This window comes from Hirundo rustica, chromosome 7 (assembly GCF_015227805.2).
Source record: "Hirundo rustica isolate bHirRus1 chromosome 7, bHirRus1.pri.v3, whole genome shotgun sequence".
In the NCBI taxonomy this organism is placed as follows: Eukaryota; Metazoa; Chordata; class Aves; order Passeriformes; family Hirundinidae; genus Hirundo; species Hirundo rustica.
The window spans coordinates 11,415,823-11,430,308 of NC_053456.1; the positions used below are offsets into that span (position 1 = coordinate 11,415,823).

Below are 14,486 nucleotides of genomic sequence, written 5' to 3' on the forward strand. Positions count from 1 at the left end.
CAGGAGCAAAGGCTACAGAGGTAATATTTTTTAATTAAACCGGCTGATAGCATTACCGAAAGCAAAGAGGTTTTTGCACTATGGACCGTGGCTGTTCCACCCCCTCCCCTGCGTCTCAGCCAGCCTAACAAAAGGTGTCGCCTCTCCCCGTGAATTTCTGTTGCCCCCTGGGGAATTGTGTGTACGGTGTGTCAGACAGTGCTGCTGCCTTTGTAAGAAACTTGTTAACAGTCTGATTGTCTTTGCATTCCTCCAGGGCGGATCCGCACCAGGAGACAGAGCTCTGGCAGTGCCACAAGTGTCACCTCAACGCCCGCTGATACCCGAGGCCGCAGCCGCGCTAAAGTAGTTTCCCAGTCCCAGCGTAAGAATTGCTTTGCTTTATTCCCGAGAGCAGAACAAAGAGTTATTAACGTGTTTCTCTCGAATCAGAGAACTGGCCTCACTTTGGACACGTAACAAAGCAGATCCCCACCTAGCCAGCGTGTGCTCCTGCTGACAAACAGGGCCCCAAACCCCAGTGCTTAGTCGTGGCCTTTTTTTGCCAGTTGTGCAGCAGAATTTCACGTTGCTGTGATGTGTAGCTCTAAATGACTGGCACTGTGTCTTGCTGAGACACCCCCTGTGCCTGGAGCTGACTGCTTGCCCTGCCAAGCCTCTCCTGCTTATGTGGCTCTATTTCTGTGTGTGTGAACACGTGAGCTGTCTAAAATTAATGGGGTTTGGCATCAGATGAAAATAGGACATTTCCTATTTCGTGTAGAGATGGGAAAAAGGGTTCTGCTTTGATTCACATGACACATCTGAGCTCTCTGGCTTCCTGGCAAGGCACGGTTTTCTCCTAGGAGCCACACATGTGGTGCTGCTGCATATTTGTCATGTGTATCGGAGGAGAATTTTGTCACTGAGACTTGAAAAAGGAACTAGGGGGGAAGGAGAAACTGCCTGTTATGAGGACCTTCAGCCTTGTGAATAGGAGATTGGGTTTGTGGAAGGACCTGTCTGTTCTGAGGACTTGTCTTGCTTTGTACCCCTATTTGAAAGCCCTTCTCTGTTCGTTCTTTCATTGCTTTGCTCTGTCATGCTGGAGGGATGAAAAAGCAGTTTAAAGTCTTGTGTTAGGCTGGGAGAAGTGCAGAAAAACATAGTATGCTGAGCATGGGACCAAATGGAAATCTTTACATTGAGGTCATAGGGATATATTTGGGCTTTGGGATGCTAATGTAAATTGATTTCTTCAATGTTGAACCTAGAACTGATCCAAAACCAGAAATTACCTGTTATCCCTAGCTTAGTTTGGTGAAAAATGGTCAAACCAGATGAAACAAGTTTCAGAAGTATTTAAATAATAGTTATTCTTTTAAGGTTTCAAGGATTACCTAATTTTTCTAGAGAATACCTTATGAAGATTTAGGATGGTCATATCTGGACCTGCTGCCTTGGTCTAGTTTGCTGAGTTTCCAGCCTAGCCCAACCCGATGTGATCTTTATCCTTAAACCAAATGTTGCGTGCAATAATTTACAAATTCAAATATAATGAGTCAGTCACAGGACCAAATTCTCCATGCCCACACAGTGGATAACCATGTTGTAATTTCACATGGGTTGGGGTGCAGGTTAGAGCAGAACTTGGGTCTTAGTGTCTTGGTTGACATTTTGCCCAGAAGTTGGTCAGCCTTGGGAAGTTTAGTTGCGTCTGCACATTAACTCCCTGCATTCTGCAGGGGCTTTAGGAGTGACATGTTTGTAAATAAAGCTGTCTGTATTGTGTATAGCACAAACCGCATGCTGAACGCTGTATTGTCTTGCTGTCTTTTAATCCACTTTTTGCCTGTCCCTTGGTCTGCCCTCATAATCAAGGATCCAGATCAGCTAATCCTGCTGGTGGTAAGAAACGTTTTCCCTTTCTTGCTTTTTCATGTTATTTCCTTCACATTTTTTAACTGCTAAGCTTTTAGCTTTCCTCATTCTCTCCTAACTGTAAGACTTAAAAAGCATTTTGTTGAAGGCACAAATCAAAGTGTGTATGGCGGGTGATTTTGCTTTCTCCCACTAATCAGACACGGTAAGCGTACGTTCTGATGTCGAAGCTGGCTCACTGCTGCAGCTCAAACCCCAGGGCTGAATTCTTCCCTCAGCTCCTTCAGTACATCCCTGCTGACACCAGTGAGATGAATTTTAGGTCATGGTGCTGTGTGGAAGACTGGCACCTGTCGCTTTGGGGTGGGGAGAGTGGAGCCAGCACCACCTACAGTATTGGAGTATGCTTGATTGGTTTGGAATGGCTCTGGCCCAGAAATTGGAGGAGGCAAATAAGTTTATACATGTGCTATGGTATTGTTCCTGAGACTAATAGAGTTGCATATCTTCTTAAATTGAGACAGAAGAACAGCCCTCAACTCTTACTAGTTGTAACAGTATCTGGAAGTAAAATTTTTGTGAGATGTGTAGTTGCATTTCAGAAAGAAATCAGTATGAATACTGGTTCAAAATGTAAGCTTGCCTGAGTATAATCTTGCAACCCTTTCAAATACACTTTTCCTTGCTGTTCCAGCAGATAAATTTAATGTCAGAAATAGTAGTGGCTACAGCAGATTTTCAGGGACTCATGTGCTCATTTCTTAGAAGAAATGTAAAGTTGACTTGGACTGTTCAGACAAGGAAAAACAAGCCAAGTATTCAACTGGCTAAAAATTTTCATCATCTGAAAAATAACTTAGGTTTAACCAGACAGACCTAAGTAAGCCACTATCTCTGAGTGTGAGGCTCATGGGATTTACCCGTTATTGTGCTGATCTGTTCAGATGTGGTGGGTTTTTTATTTTCCTTCACTGAATCATTGCAGAAAAGCAATGCCACCACTGCGGTGTAGCACGAAGCTGCCTGAGCTGATTTGCAGCAGGTGACCTGTGCCAGAAGCCAGGGCACTGCAGCGCAGCTCTGCACACAGCCTGGAAGGTGTTGCTTTATGAGGAGGTGAGGCAGCCTGGAAATCCCTTGCTACTGCAGCAAGGCTGCCCCAGCACCTCCACAAGCTCTTCTAAAGCCGACTTGGGTGTTCACACACTGCAGTGTCTGCTTTGGGCTTGATCTCCATGGGCAGCAGAGGGTTGCTGATGTCAGTGTTCATTGTCCACAGGCTTTCCTCAGTCTTCTTGAAAGCTTATAGGGAACACTCTCATTAGTTTTCTGAGGGATTTAGATTAAATTCTTACATAGAGCCGATTGTGTTCCGGTTTTACTGTCAGCATGTTGAGAATCTTGGACGGTTTTAATTGTTATTTCCTTATTTCTGGTTCTCTTCTAGCTGGTAGCCGGTCTAGTTCTCCGGGTAAGCTCTTAGGAAGCTCCTATGGTGGCCTGAGCAGTGGAACATCCAGAGTCCAGGCAGTGCCATCATCCTCAGAGAAGCGCAGCAAGATTCCTCGGAGCCAGGGATGCAGTCGGGAGACAAGTCCCAACAGAATTGGCCTAGGTAAGAGCGGTCGCTGCAGTCATGGGCTGGGCAGCGTGCTTGAGGGAGCCGCTCTCCTGTTCACTAGGAAACTCTTTGTCTCCCTGATGCTCTTCTGACCTTTTCAGCTGACAAGTTAATGTGATTGTGGCTTATAGGAGAGTAATTGCCATTTTCCGGGTCGAGCTTATGGTTTCAAAGTAAGCCTAAAGATGTCATGATGTGTTTTCTGTTTGTAATTCAACGTGAGCAATATTATTAGGTCAGGAAGCAAGAAAAATTGTGAATAACCATCGCAGCAAAAAGACCTCATTTAAGCTAAAATGAGTTGAACAATCTTTACAGTCACATGGACTCAAGGGCAAAAAGCGCCTTTTTGGATTATTTTAGAAATTTTGCATCTTAAATGGTTTCAGAATTTCAGAATTCTCTCATCTTAATAACCTGGAGCCACGTTCTTAGAATGTCTTTTAGACTTACGTATTAATTGCTCTGGTTTTGATACTCTCCACTCAATGACTGTTATGTAAATATTCTGTAATAGCTTCTATTTTCAAATTTATCAGCAGCCTTTTTTTTTTTTTTTAAGTAAGGTGAGTAAATATATAAAACCTTGGGTATCTTTGAGTTGAAGTGAAAAGGTATTCAGTGTGCTGTCTGAACATTTAATTTTTTAATAGAAATTATTTTACAAGTTTGAAGCTAATGCAGAACAACATTTTAAATGATACTGATACGAAATTATTTTTTATCTCTGAAGACTTTACTAGTAGATTGAAATTGAAATTGTAACCTTACTGTTGGCAATTACATTTATAACTATTGCCTTAGCAACAGTTTTATATTTTAAATTTGAGCTGCATTTTTATTTAGAGGAGGTTGTTAATAAAGAAACATTTTATTAATTCTTTCCAGTATACTGAAATGAGTTTAAGGCACCTGTTTATGCCATTATGATTCATAAAAAATACTGCATATTCATTGTGACTGCTTTTCCAAATTCAGTGTTATTCTCTTGGTGTCTGATCTATGTTATGGGCTCTGTATGGATACATTGTGCTTTTCTGTCGTTGCTTTTAAAAGGTAGAGTGCCTCCCAAATACTAGAGGTAATTGTTCTGCTATCACTGTGTAGAAGAGCATTGATTTCTAGGAGGAAGCAAAGAATGGTGGATGGTACATCACACATGCTCTAAGCTGATCATCATATTATGTGGTCTGATTTGAAACATTCTCGAGCACCTGAAGGGTAATTGCCTTGTGTAAAATCCTCACTCTTGGGTTGCCTGCTTTCAGGTATATTACAAGAGCCTTGAATTCTTTTGAAAGAGTAATCTGTATCTCATTTCTCTGACATGCTCCCTGAGAACACAATCAGTGCTTGTTCTTTGAGAGTGGGAGAGAGTTCTGACATGTATCAGATGTGTGGCTTTCACCTATTCCCCTCAGGTTGATGGACACAGCCTGGGTTGAGCTGTTATGGGAACAGGAGTGTCTGACACTTTACTGTTCAGTCGCAGAAATTCTGTCTATTTATTGGATTATGAAAGTTGTGATAGTGGCCCAGATGGAGATAGCTTTTGAGCTGTCAACTATATACATTATTCCATTGTACTTACTGCTTTATAACATAGTAGCTAACAGTATTTTATGCTTCTTTTTTGTGTTGCTTCAGTCTCTGTATTTCCTTGATATTTTATTTTGTTTGTTCATTTCATTAAATAGACTCCCACTCACCTTGATTCCAAATACCAAAACCATCCACTGGAGTTTTTGAGGCCCTCCTGGGGCAGTAGCAATAACAGAACCCTCTGCATCTGGATGCCTGTTAGCATCTGTACCTTTCTGTTAGCTCTGATTTCCATGATGACTACAGGTATCCCTGAAGTAGGTTCCTTCTGTGTGCTGGGGACCTTGAAGAAGGTTTTATTTCCTCAGGCAGCACAATGAGGCACATTCAGTGTGCTGAGATCACTGTGTGGTCACCTATATGGCTCTGCTTGTGACACTTCAGTTTTAAGCTTGCCTCTGCTGTCTGCTCAGTGAGTTTTACTAGTGGTGAAATCCTCTTGGGGAAGGAGGAGTGCAGTCCACTTAATCTTGTGTGTTTCTTTGTGCCCCTTGAAGGAGATCATCTGTTCAAACAGGTGATGTCCATTTCCCATGGATTGAAAATTACCAGCCTGAGGTTAATTGTGTTGGATGCTCTGCAGATCGCGTGGCATAGCTGGATCTGAAAGAAGTGAGAGATTCAAAACAGCCATTCTCCAAAAGGTGGAGCAAGCACAGCTGCCTATGAGCTTCATGCAGCAGCCCTCTTTCTGTTGGGGTTATGCTGTGTACGTTTATTGGGAATTTGCAGGCAGTTCTTGACTTGCCTTGACTGGGTGTTCCCCACTGCAGAGCTTTCCTGTGGCTGTTTGGCAGAATTTCAGACTCTTTAAAATGCTGGTGTTGATGCAGAAAGCGTCTGCTGATTTTTAGTCTCCACTTAAGAATCATTAAAATTCACACCCTAATAAAATACCAGTTTCTTCCAAGAGGTAGATTGGTAAACAGGGGCACTTTCGTGTTCTGCTGGTGATTTTTGCATCTGTTGGGTTCCACTGGCATTAGACTGCCTAATAGTGTCTTTTAATAATGGTGTGGGCCATGTCTAAGTGCTCTGACTTTCCAGATGAAATTGGTAAAACTTAGATGTACAGTACACATTAGAAAGTTGGAGCATTATTGAAAACAACCCATCCTTGTCCTGTCCTGGACTTTCTCACAGTAGAACTGGCTGTGGACACACGGTCCGTTTTCATGCTGCCTGCTCCTTGTAATCCATTTTGCTACTCTTCAGTTGATTTCTGTCCAGCTTTTGGGGATTGAGAATTCTCAGATTGAGACTTGGTCTGTCTCCTTTGCTTTTGCTCCCTGCACTGCAGAGACAGACTGTCACAGTAGGAGAGACTCAGCTAAATGACAACACTGCTGGCCTTTACTGCTGGCAGTGCCTAAAGGAAATAGTCTGAGTAACTGATACAAAACCCTCTCTACACAACATGGTGGTGAAAATGTGAGGCAGGTGCCTGGGAGTCCACAGCAGACTCATCCTTCAGTTCTTTTCAATCCATTTATTTTTCTTGCTTTTCTTTTGTATCCAGTGACATGCAACCCTTTTATTTGACCATTAATCCTGAACTACCCAGTGTTTGGCTTTGAATGTTCTGTTTGTGCAGTCAGTATTATGCTTCATCTGTAGCATTGTTCTACTAGTGTAGGACAATGCAGTTAAGAGTGCGTTTTCTTCGTACTTCATGCTGCTGCTGTTAGCTGGTATGGAAAGAGACTCTGTTGTGTGCATCCACTAATGTTTTTAATCATTCACATCTCTCCCTCTCTAAAGAGCCTTCACTGTTTTTAGTAGGGTTGTATTATAGAAAAGATGGGCAAATTTTCTCTGTTTAAGAGAAATGACTGCTTGTGCAAGCCTGATGTGAAGGCTGCCATTATTTACATCTAAGCATGAGACCCAAGACTGAGAAGTTTGCTTTTAGAGAGTCTGCAATTTCAAGCCAAGTATTTGTGTGGAGAATTTTAGTGTTACTTTTACCTGTAGTTCACCTGTCAGCTTTTTCCCTTGTACATCTGAGATGGGATTATTGTACTCATGGACCCTAATTTCATCCAGTTCATATAATTTAGTCTGTTTTATTTGTTGTAAGACCATCTAACTCAGTGCCATTAGACATTATGGTGATCTAATCAGCTTGGTTGATAGCTCATCTTGCATTGTCTGACATCAGAGGTCAACCATCAGAACCATTAAGTCATCAGAGAGATAGGAACAGGGTTTTGCAATACTGGGAGGGATTTGTTAAAGCAAGAATCTGGCAGAAGTCTCAAATTGAATTTTAAAGCCTAAATATGAAGGTTTCTATTTTGTTCTGTACTGTTTTGCTTGAAGGATGCTAATACATCCAGTATATGTGAAAGCACTGAAGCACTGTAGAGGAACTTCAGCTTGAGCCTAGGTATTTAAGTTCTGTATACAAACCAGTAGAGTTTTATAAGAATATATATATATATATATTCTGAAGCATGCAAATGACATTATTTTTATAAAAGCTAGGATACAAAATATTAGCAGGGTCATGTTATGCATACCTCTGCTGTGATGTTATCAAAGCTGGTAGATGAGGTTTTACTTTGTGCCTGAGAAAATTCCTCAATGGCGATTCCTGAACACTTCCAATATGCCACTGCCTTTTCAAAACAGTTAGGGAAATCCCTCTTGTCATTAAAGTCTCCTGACAATTAACTACTGGTTTTTGCCCTGAGAAAATATTGTATCCTTTATCAGGCATAAGGCTTCCTAAATAACTTTCTGCAAAAATTTTTAAAACATGCAGGGTTTCAAACATCTGCAAGCCTGTAGGGTTTTGTCCAAGTAAAGAAAATAGTTTAAAGCTCCTCTGAAGTGTGCATGCATCCCAAACTGTGTACATATAAAACCATGAAGATAAGCTTTTAGAAATGTCTGAGGAGCAGAAGTTAGCTTCTGTTAAATATTTGAAGCTACTGCTCTCTTCAAATTCAAATCACTTTTTAACCTGTCTTTCAGGTATTCAGGTTCTGAATGTTTTTTCCCAGTATCTTTCATTGGAGAATGATATTTCTGCAAGTCTGTGCAGTACACCTTTTTTTTCCTTAGGATATTTGTTCAAAAAACTCTCCTTGTGAAAGGCAAATCTATGTAAAAATATCATATCGGTATTATGATTACTTAAAGAAATTTTTATCTGCTCTTTTGTTCCAGAAGAGTGTTTGTTTTAGCATTAAGGAAGAAATATTCCAGAAGGGTTTCTTTCAGCCTCATCTGTTTTGCAACAGTAGAGCTTCCCTAAATGATTGAAGATTCCTGCTCTACTTGAATAACAAAACTTGGATTGCTTAAGAAAAAAGCAGACTGTCAGCCAGACATTAATGCTGCTGAAATTTCACATCACAAACACAGCTCAGCATGTAAGGGAGTTGGTTTGTAAAGAGTCTGAGCAGGCTGCTGCAAATTGTAATTACTAATGTAATAATTACCGTAACTAACAGAACTGTGACTTGACTTTGAGCTTTCTGTCCTCATTAAACTTGTTCACCTTCTCTGAAACTCTCCATGCTGCATGCTAGCACGGAGCAGTCGTATCCCCCGACCCAGCATGAGTCAGGGGTGCAGTCGTGATACCAGCCGTGAGAGCAGTCGAGATACAAGCCCTGCTCGGGGCTTCCCTCCACTTGGTGAGTACATGTAGGCATTGGAGCTTTAAGGGTCAATATTTTTTTTCCTTTTTCCCTTGTTGTGATTGCCCTTTCAAGCCACTGCTAGGTGGAATGAGCTCTTTTCTGTCCTCTGGATTCCTGACACTCCCCGTTTCCAACCCCGTTTTTTCCCCCCCTTCTGTTTTCTTCTGCATGCTTCAGTTCTGGTTCCCAGCATTTCACTGTTAGCAGGGAAATAGCTTAGTTTGAACTTCTGCAATTTTTAGTTTCATTGAATCAGCTTGTCTTTGGCCGCTGTGCTTCGCTTAAAAACACTGATGGAAATCTATGGGAAGGCAAGCTTGGATTTTCTAGGTCACATTGAAGTAGTTTTATTGTGTCCCAGGCTGTTGTTGAGTGACTCAAGTATTCATGAATCGATTTTCTTACAGCTAGGTACAGTTACAGTATATCATTTCTATCCTGAATCCTTCAGTGGAGATAGCAGCTCTCTTTTTGTAAAGGTTTTATAGGACAGTCAGTCATCAATTAAGTTGCACATGTTTTGTAGGAAACTTTATCAAGGCAGCATAAAACCAAGGAAAGACCTGAGATTTTAAGGGAGCATCATTAAACTGCAATTAAAGTGTACAGTACAAATAGAAAATCTCATTTCACTTAACATATGCAGTTTTTCTGCACAATGCTGAATACAGCAAGATAGTTAATGTTTCTGATCAAATGCCATCTCATATATTCAACCAAATACATTACTTCTTGAATCAAAACTTGTCATTTCAGACATGAAATGCAGTTGATCTCCAGGCCCTCTTCATCTATGTAATAATTTAATGAAGAATGGTGTTAGAGTATCTGTTTTGCACATGGTGACAAAATACAGTTATATGATGTAGTGTGTAAATGGAACATAGCACAAGTTTTAATACGGGAGAAGCTTTGGGTTCAAGGACTTCATTATATTGAGTTATAAAATAATCTGTTTACATTAATATCTCAACTTCTGGTGAAAAATGGAAGGAGTTCAACTTCGATTCATAACTTGGTTCATAGCTCTTTTTAAGATAAATAGATGAACCTTTTATTGATTAAATGAAGCTAATTTAATACCAGATCTAGAAAAAGACAATAGATCTACAACTGTAGCTTATTTTTATAATTAACCTGCCTAGCTTCAATGTTGGATGAAGCTTTTTTCCCTCCAGGCAAAATATGTAAGTAGATTTCAATGTTCACTCGTTAGTGTTCTATGTCACTGTGCTGTGCTTTGTTTATTTTATTGAAAATACAGTAGTTGAAGTACTGTCTTGAACCCTTGTTCTGAAAAGCAAAAGCAGTATATCAGAGCTATGGCTGGTGTGAGCTTTGTAGGCTTCCACCAGAGCTGGGTCTGACTCTTACTATAAAATCTCAGTTACAGATGTGTGTTACACTTTCATTGTGAGGAAGGAGTAATCTCGTTTTAGCTCATGATCTTTAATTACCTGAAGAGCAATGCATTTCTAGAAATACATTGTTATTAAGTCATATAGGTTACATGGGGAGGAAATAATCAATGTAACAACAGTAACAGTGTAGTTGTTACCCTATTAACGTTTTCTTGTGTTTTCATTGAAATGTTTTAAGATCAAATATGTTCATGAACTCATTAATTATGTGGTGTGTAATTAATCTCGAAGAAATTTATATGTGTCAGTTTAAGCCAAAACAATGTGGTTCTCTCACACTATTTTTAGAACCCAGTTAACCTTGCAATAATGCGAAGGTAATATAATCCTGCTGTGCATGGTCTGGTTTTGCTTATAGAGATTAACTTGTGTATTTGTGATACATACTCAGAGTAACTAAATGTAAATGAGAAGATTCTGGCATTTAATGGTATTATGGTCAGTGTCAGCACTGACATCCTGTTGTTTTGCAGCTTGTTCTGGGGCTGCAGTGCAGGTATGCATGTCTATGTATCATGAGTCCTGCTTCCCAAGTCAGTAAAAACAGTCAAGAGTGAATCTAATCTCAACCTCCTTGCAGAGATGTGGGTTTTAAAAGTTTTTTGTTATTCTTTTTTCTCCCTCATCCTTGATCTTGCAGTGGTGTCCACAGGGGCACAGTGGATGGCTTGGGGGAAAGCAATTGTGACCTACAAACCTTAATTGTGAGGTTCAGTCCATAATCTGCACTGATCATGTAAATCTTTCATGAGTCTACTCACAATGTCACTGGAATCGTTCTCTTGAATAAATGCATGTGTTCTCAATGGCCAAAGGCAACACTGCATATAGCTTTAGTGAAGCTCTCAAAAGTCAAAAACCACAAGATTTTATTTTTCTCACGTTGCTGATTCCTATTTCATTATATTAGTATTTGTGTTTATGAATGCTTTGACTTAAACAGAAGACTTAGAATTTTTCTGCCGCACACTTCTGTGCATAATTGACAAAGCCTATTTTTATTGTAAGGTGATTCTGCTTTATTTTTTCAGTTTCTTGAGAGTACTAGTTACGATGTTAAAGCAGCAAGGCCTTCAGTGAGTCTGTGGTGATGAATTGCTTAAATGAACAATCAGTTTCTTGGGTCAGTTGCTTTGAGCTGGTGCGCATGTCATTGCTAGACCTAGGGAAAATTCTTTAGAAAGACAAAATTTCTGTAATTTGGGAATGACTGGGCCCATTTTTCATTTGCTTTCATAAAGAACTCGCTTGTGTGCTGAATCCAAGAACTGAAAACCTCTCCAAAGGCATTTTGTGATTGATGTGCTGCTAACGACTGGGAATTGAAGTGGGAGCTATATTTGGCTTAGGCTCCTCTGCTGTTGCGCGCTCTCCATTGCTTTTAACAATTTGTATACATGTGTCACTCTAGGTGGGTGTGTGATGTGCATATTCTCATTAGCTCTGCATGTACATACCGAGGTTCAAGAAACATGTATGCAGAATTTGTTAAAAGCAAGAGACCACTGGAAGCAGCAACACTGAATATGTGTGTGTACCTGTGTTTACTTGGAAAAGAAACCAACCCGAGGACCTCTACAGTGGTTGGTGACCTCCCTGTATGACTCTTTCTACTTACGTGGTTACGCATTCTCTTTGTTAACGTTGGTTTTATTACGCATAGGCTAGAATGTTGTGGAAAAATACCTGCCAGCACAATCCGTAACCATTCCTCATGGCTTCACTCTGGGGTTTAGATCAGACACATCTAAACCCTTCTCTGTAGTTACGTGCTCCACGTTCTCGTGACGGCCGCCTGCAGGACCTGCGGGTCTGGAACGCGACCGATGCGCATCAGGGTGTTTTTGCTGAGCTGCACCCGGTTTGGGATTGTTCCAGCTGAGTTTTGTCATGCATCGTGTTAATGGTCACGAGGGGAAGGGGGGAAGCTGCAGGCGGAGGCGTCGCTGTGGGGCTTGCACTGTACCTGTTCCGCATCCGCATAAGCGCCATTCCCTGTCACTATGAAACGCCTCTGCCGGTGGCGGTCACACGCATCCCCTTCGGATTGTGGCATTTTCTGTCTCGGGTTCAATGTGTGTTAATCCTGTGGGTGTTGCCATTCCTTCTACTTGCAGCTTCTCGACGTCATTCCAGGTCCACTAGTGCTCTCTCCACTGCTGATTCTGTTGGGCAGTCAGGTGAACAAGCGCTAACTGCATGAATCCGCTTCTTACACGTAGTCTTGTTTTACACCATCTTAACATTTGCCATCGTGTGCATCAGCCAGCACTTGGCATGTGCTTCTCACCACTGCGGGGCTTTCTGTTCTGGTTTTGTTCGACGTGGCTTTTTGTTTTGAGTTTCATTTATTTGATGTTTTTAATTTTGTGTATTGTAGGAATGTTGTGAGCAGTGTTTAAACAAAGGGTGATCCAGGGCTTTCTCAAATTTCCTGTGAATTGGATCAGTTGTGCAGCATGGGCTAAATCCTGACTGATGCAGAGTACTTGCAAATTCTGTTTACTCTTTAGCAGTGTAGCACTTTGCAGAGCCTAGGATGGGATCCCAATGGGTTTCATCCCATTCATTACTAAATATTGTGGACTCCTGTCTCTGTTAATGGAAGTTCTTTGTGGGATCCCCTCCAAAATACACAAGAGCAGCAAAAATTAAGCACCTGCTGAGCTTTCAAAATGAACTTTGGAGCATAACACATGCTGATCCATCCTTCACGTAGTTCTGAAGGCCTTGTCCAAAGCACATGAAAGTTTCTGAAAGAAAAAAATCCCTTAATTTCACTGGGCTTTGCATAACGTGATGGTTACATGTAATGAGAAAAATCTGCGGATTCCAGTTGCTACTGTCCCACCCCTGTACTGGATTTGCAGTTACGGAGAACACATAATTCCTTTTGAAATAAGGATATTTTACTGGGAATCTTAAAAAGAATTGAATGAGGGCTGTTAGCCTTGGAACAACAGAGACTTAATTGTGGGGACAAAGATAATATAGAAAATGAAGGCTTCACTGTTTTCTTGCAGGCTAAAATCATATAAGGAGTTTGTTGTACTGAAAGTTAATTAAATAACACCCTTCAAAGAGGGAGTGAAAAATGCTCTGTTGCTCATGACTCTAGTTAAATGGCTATCACTTAACTAAAACTTTCAAATCATTTTCCTTATCATGTTACTCAACAGGAAGGATGCAAGCTGATTTGACTGGCATTTTTCAGATAACAATTTAAATTTGTATTTAACTAAAAATACTTAAAATATTTAAAATAGCTCTGTTACAATACAGATTTAAGCTTTGTTTGCTTTTGGCTTCCTGTGATAGTCAGTTCATGCTTGGCTCCTGTGGTTTGTTACAAAGCATAATCAAATTTTGTATGGTTACCTGTGTACTACAGAAGGCCAAAATCTTCGGAGAAATGGCAAAATAGGATTAATAGTGGTGGTTGCAAATTTTCACCAAGTTTGTAACAAGTGTAATGAATGAATCTAGCCAGGGAGACAAGGGAATGTGGCCAGAGCATAATCTGCAGATTTCCTGCCCAGTAACACCAGGCTTGGCTGTAGTGGTTATTCCTGGAGCCAGGTGTGTTCCCAGCCCCACATCAGAAATGCCTTGAGGTCTCTCCTGTGGTCTTATTCCAGCACTCAAGTATGGCAACAGTGTTTTGGGGAGAAGCCCAGAGTAACTTGGGTGTTGCAAATTTAAAAATCACCCAACAGGGTAGTTCAGAAGATTCCTGATAGCTATGGAGATAGAAGCCAGCATGCCACACTGTACTTAACATGTTAAAAAAGCTCAATTTTGTTTCTTTATGCTGGGTATTTAAACTGATCTACAATTGAATTACTTTGTCATTTTGTTCTTCATTTAAAAAAAAAACCCGAAACAACTATCTTCCCTTTTCTAATGTACTACTAAATTTATTTGAAAACAAATGACAGTGGTTTTTTTCATGCTATGTAGTTTCAAAAGTTAAAGCCAAATTCTGATCTCAGTAACACTTGATTAATGTAATTGAGTTGGTTTTAAATATAAAACCATGTCCAGAACTGACCTCAACTTTTACAGCCTTTGTACTTTACCAGATCTTATTTACACTTAGGAAAATCCTTGTCTTCTGCACAGCTTTATAGTGTATATATTTCTGTAGTGGTCACTTCAGTTTCAGTCACACCTAATGCATTATCATCTCTGCGCTTCTGTTAAGGGTGCGCAGATTTTTCCATTTTAGGAATAAAGCACTATTTCATCTTCATATTCAAAGTGATTCTTTAACCCAAGTGCATTAAAAAAGGGGATAGTAATAACACATACAACTTTTATTTCTTTGTG

At 40.5% G+C, this 14,486-nt stretch overlaps 1 protein-coding gene across 5 annotated transcripts in view; it reads left to right on the top strand.

Moving 5' to 3' along the window:
* Positions 1-14,486, top strand: part of CLASP1 (cytoplasmic linker associated protein 1) — a 170,592-nt gene that overhangs the window by 100,012 nt on the left and 56,094 nt on the right. For 4 of the 5 annotated variants that reach the window (XM_058421335.1, XM_058421336.1, XM_058421337.1 and 1 more), the window contains exons 20-21: positions 257-364; positions 3,308-3,475. In XM_058421335.1, the coding sequence (XP_058277318.1) occupies positions 257-364; positions 3,308-3,475 (276 nt within the window). Of the gene's footprint in view, positions 1-256; positions 365-1,860; positions 1,888-3,307; positions 3,476-8,622; positions 8,731-12,274; positions 12,338-14,486 lie in introns of all 5 variants that reach the window. The other variant, XM_058421334.1, reaches the window with a different exon arrangement.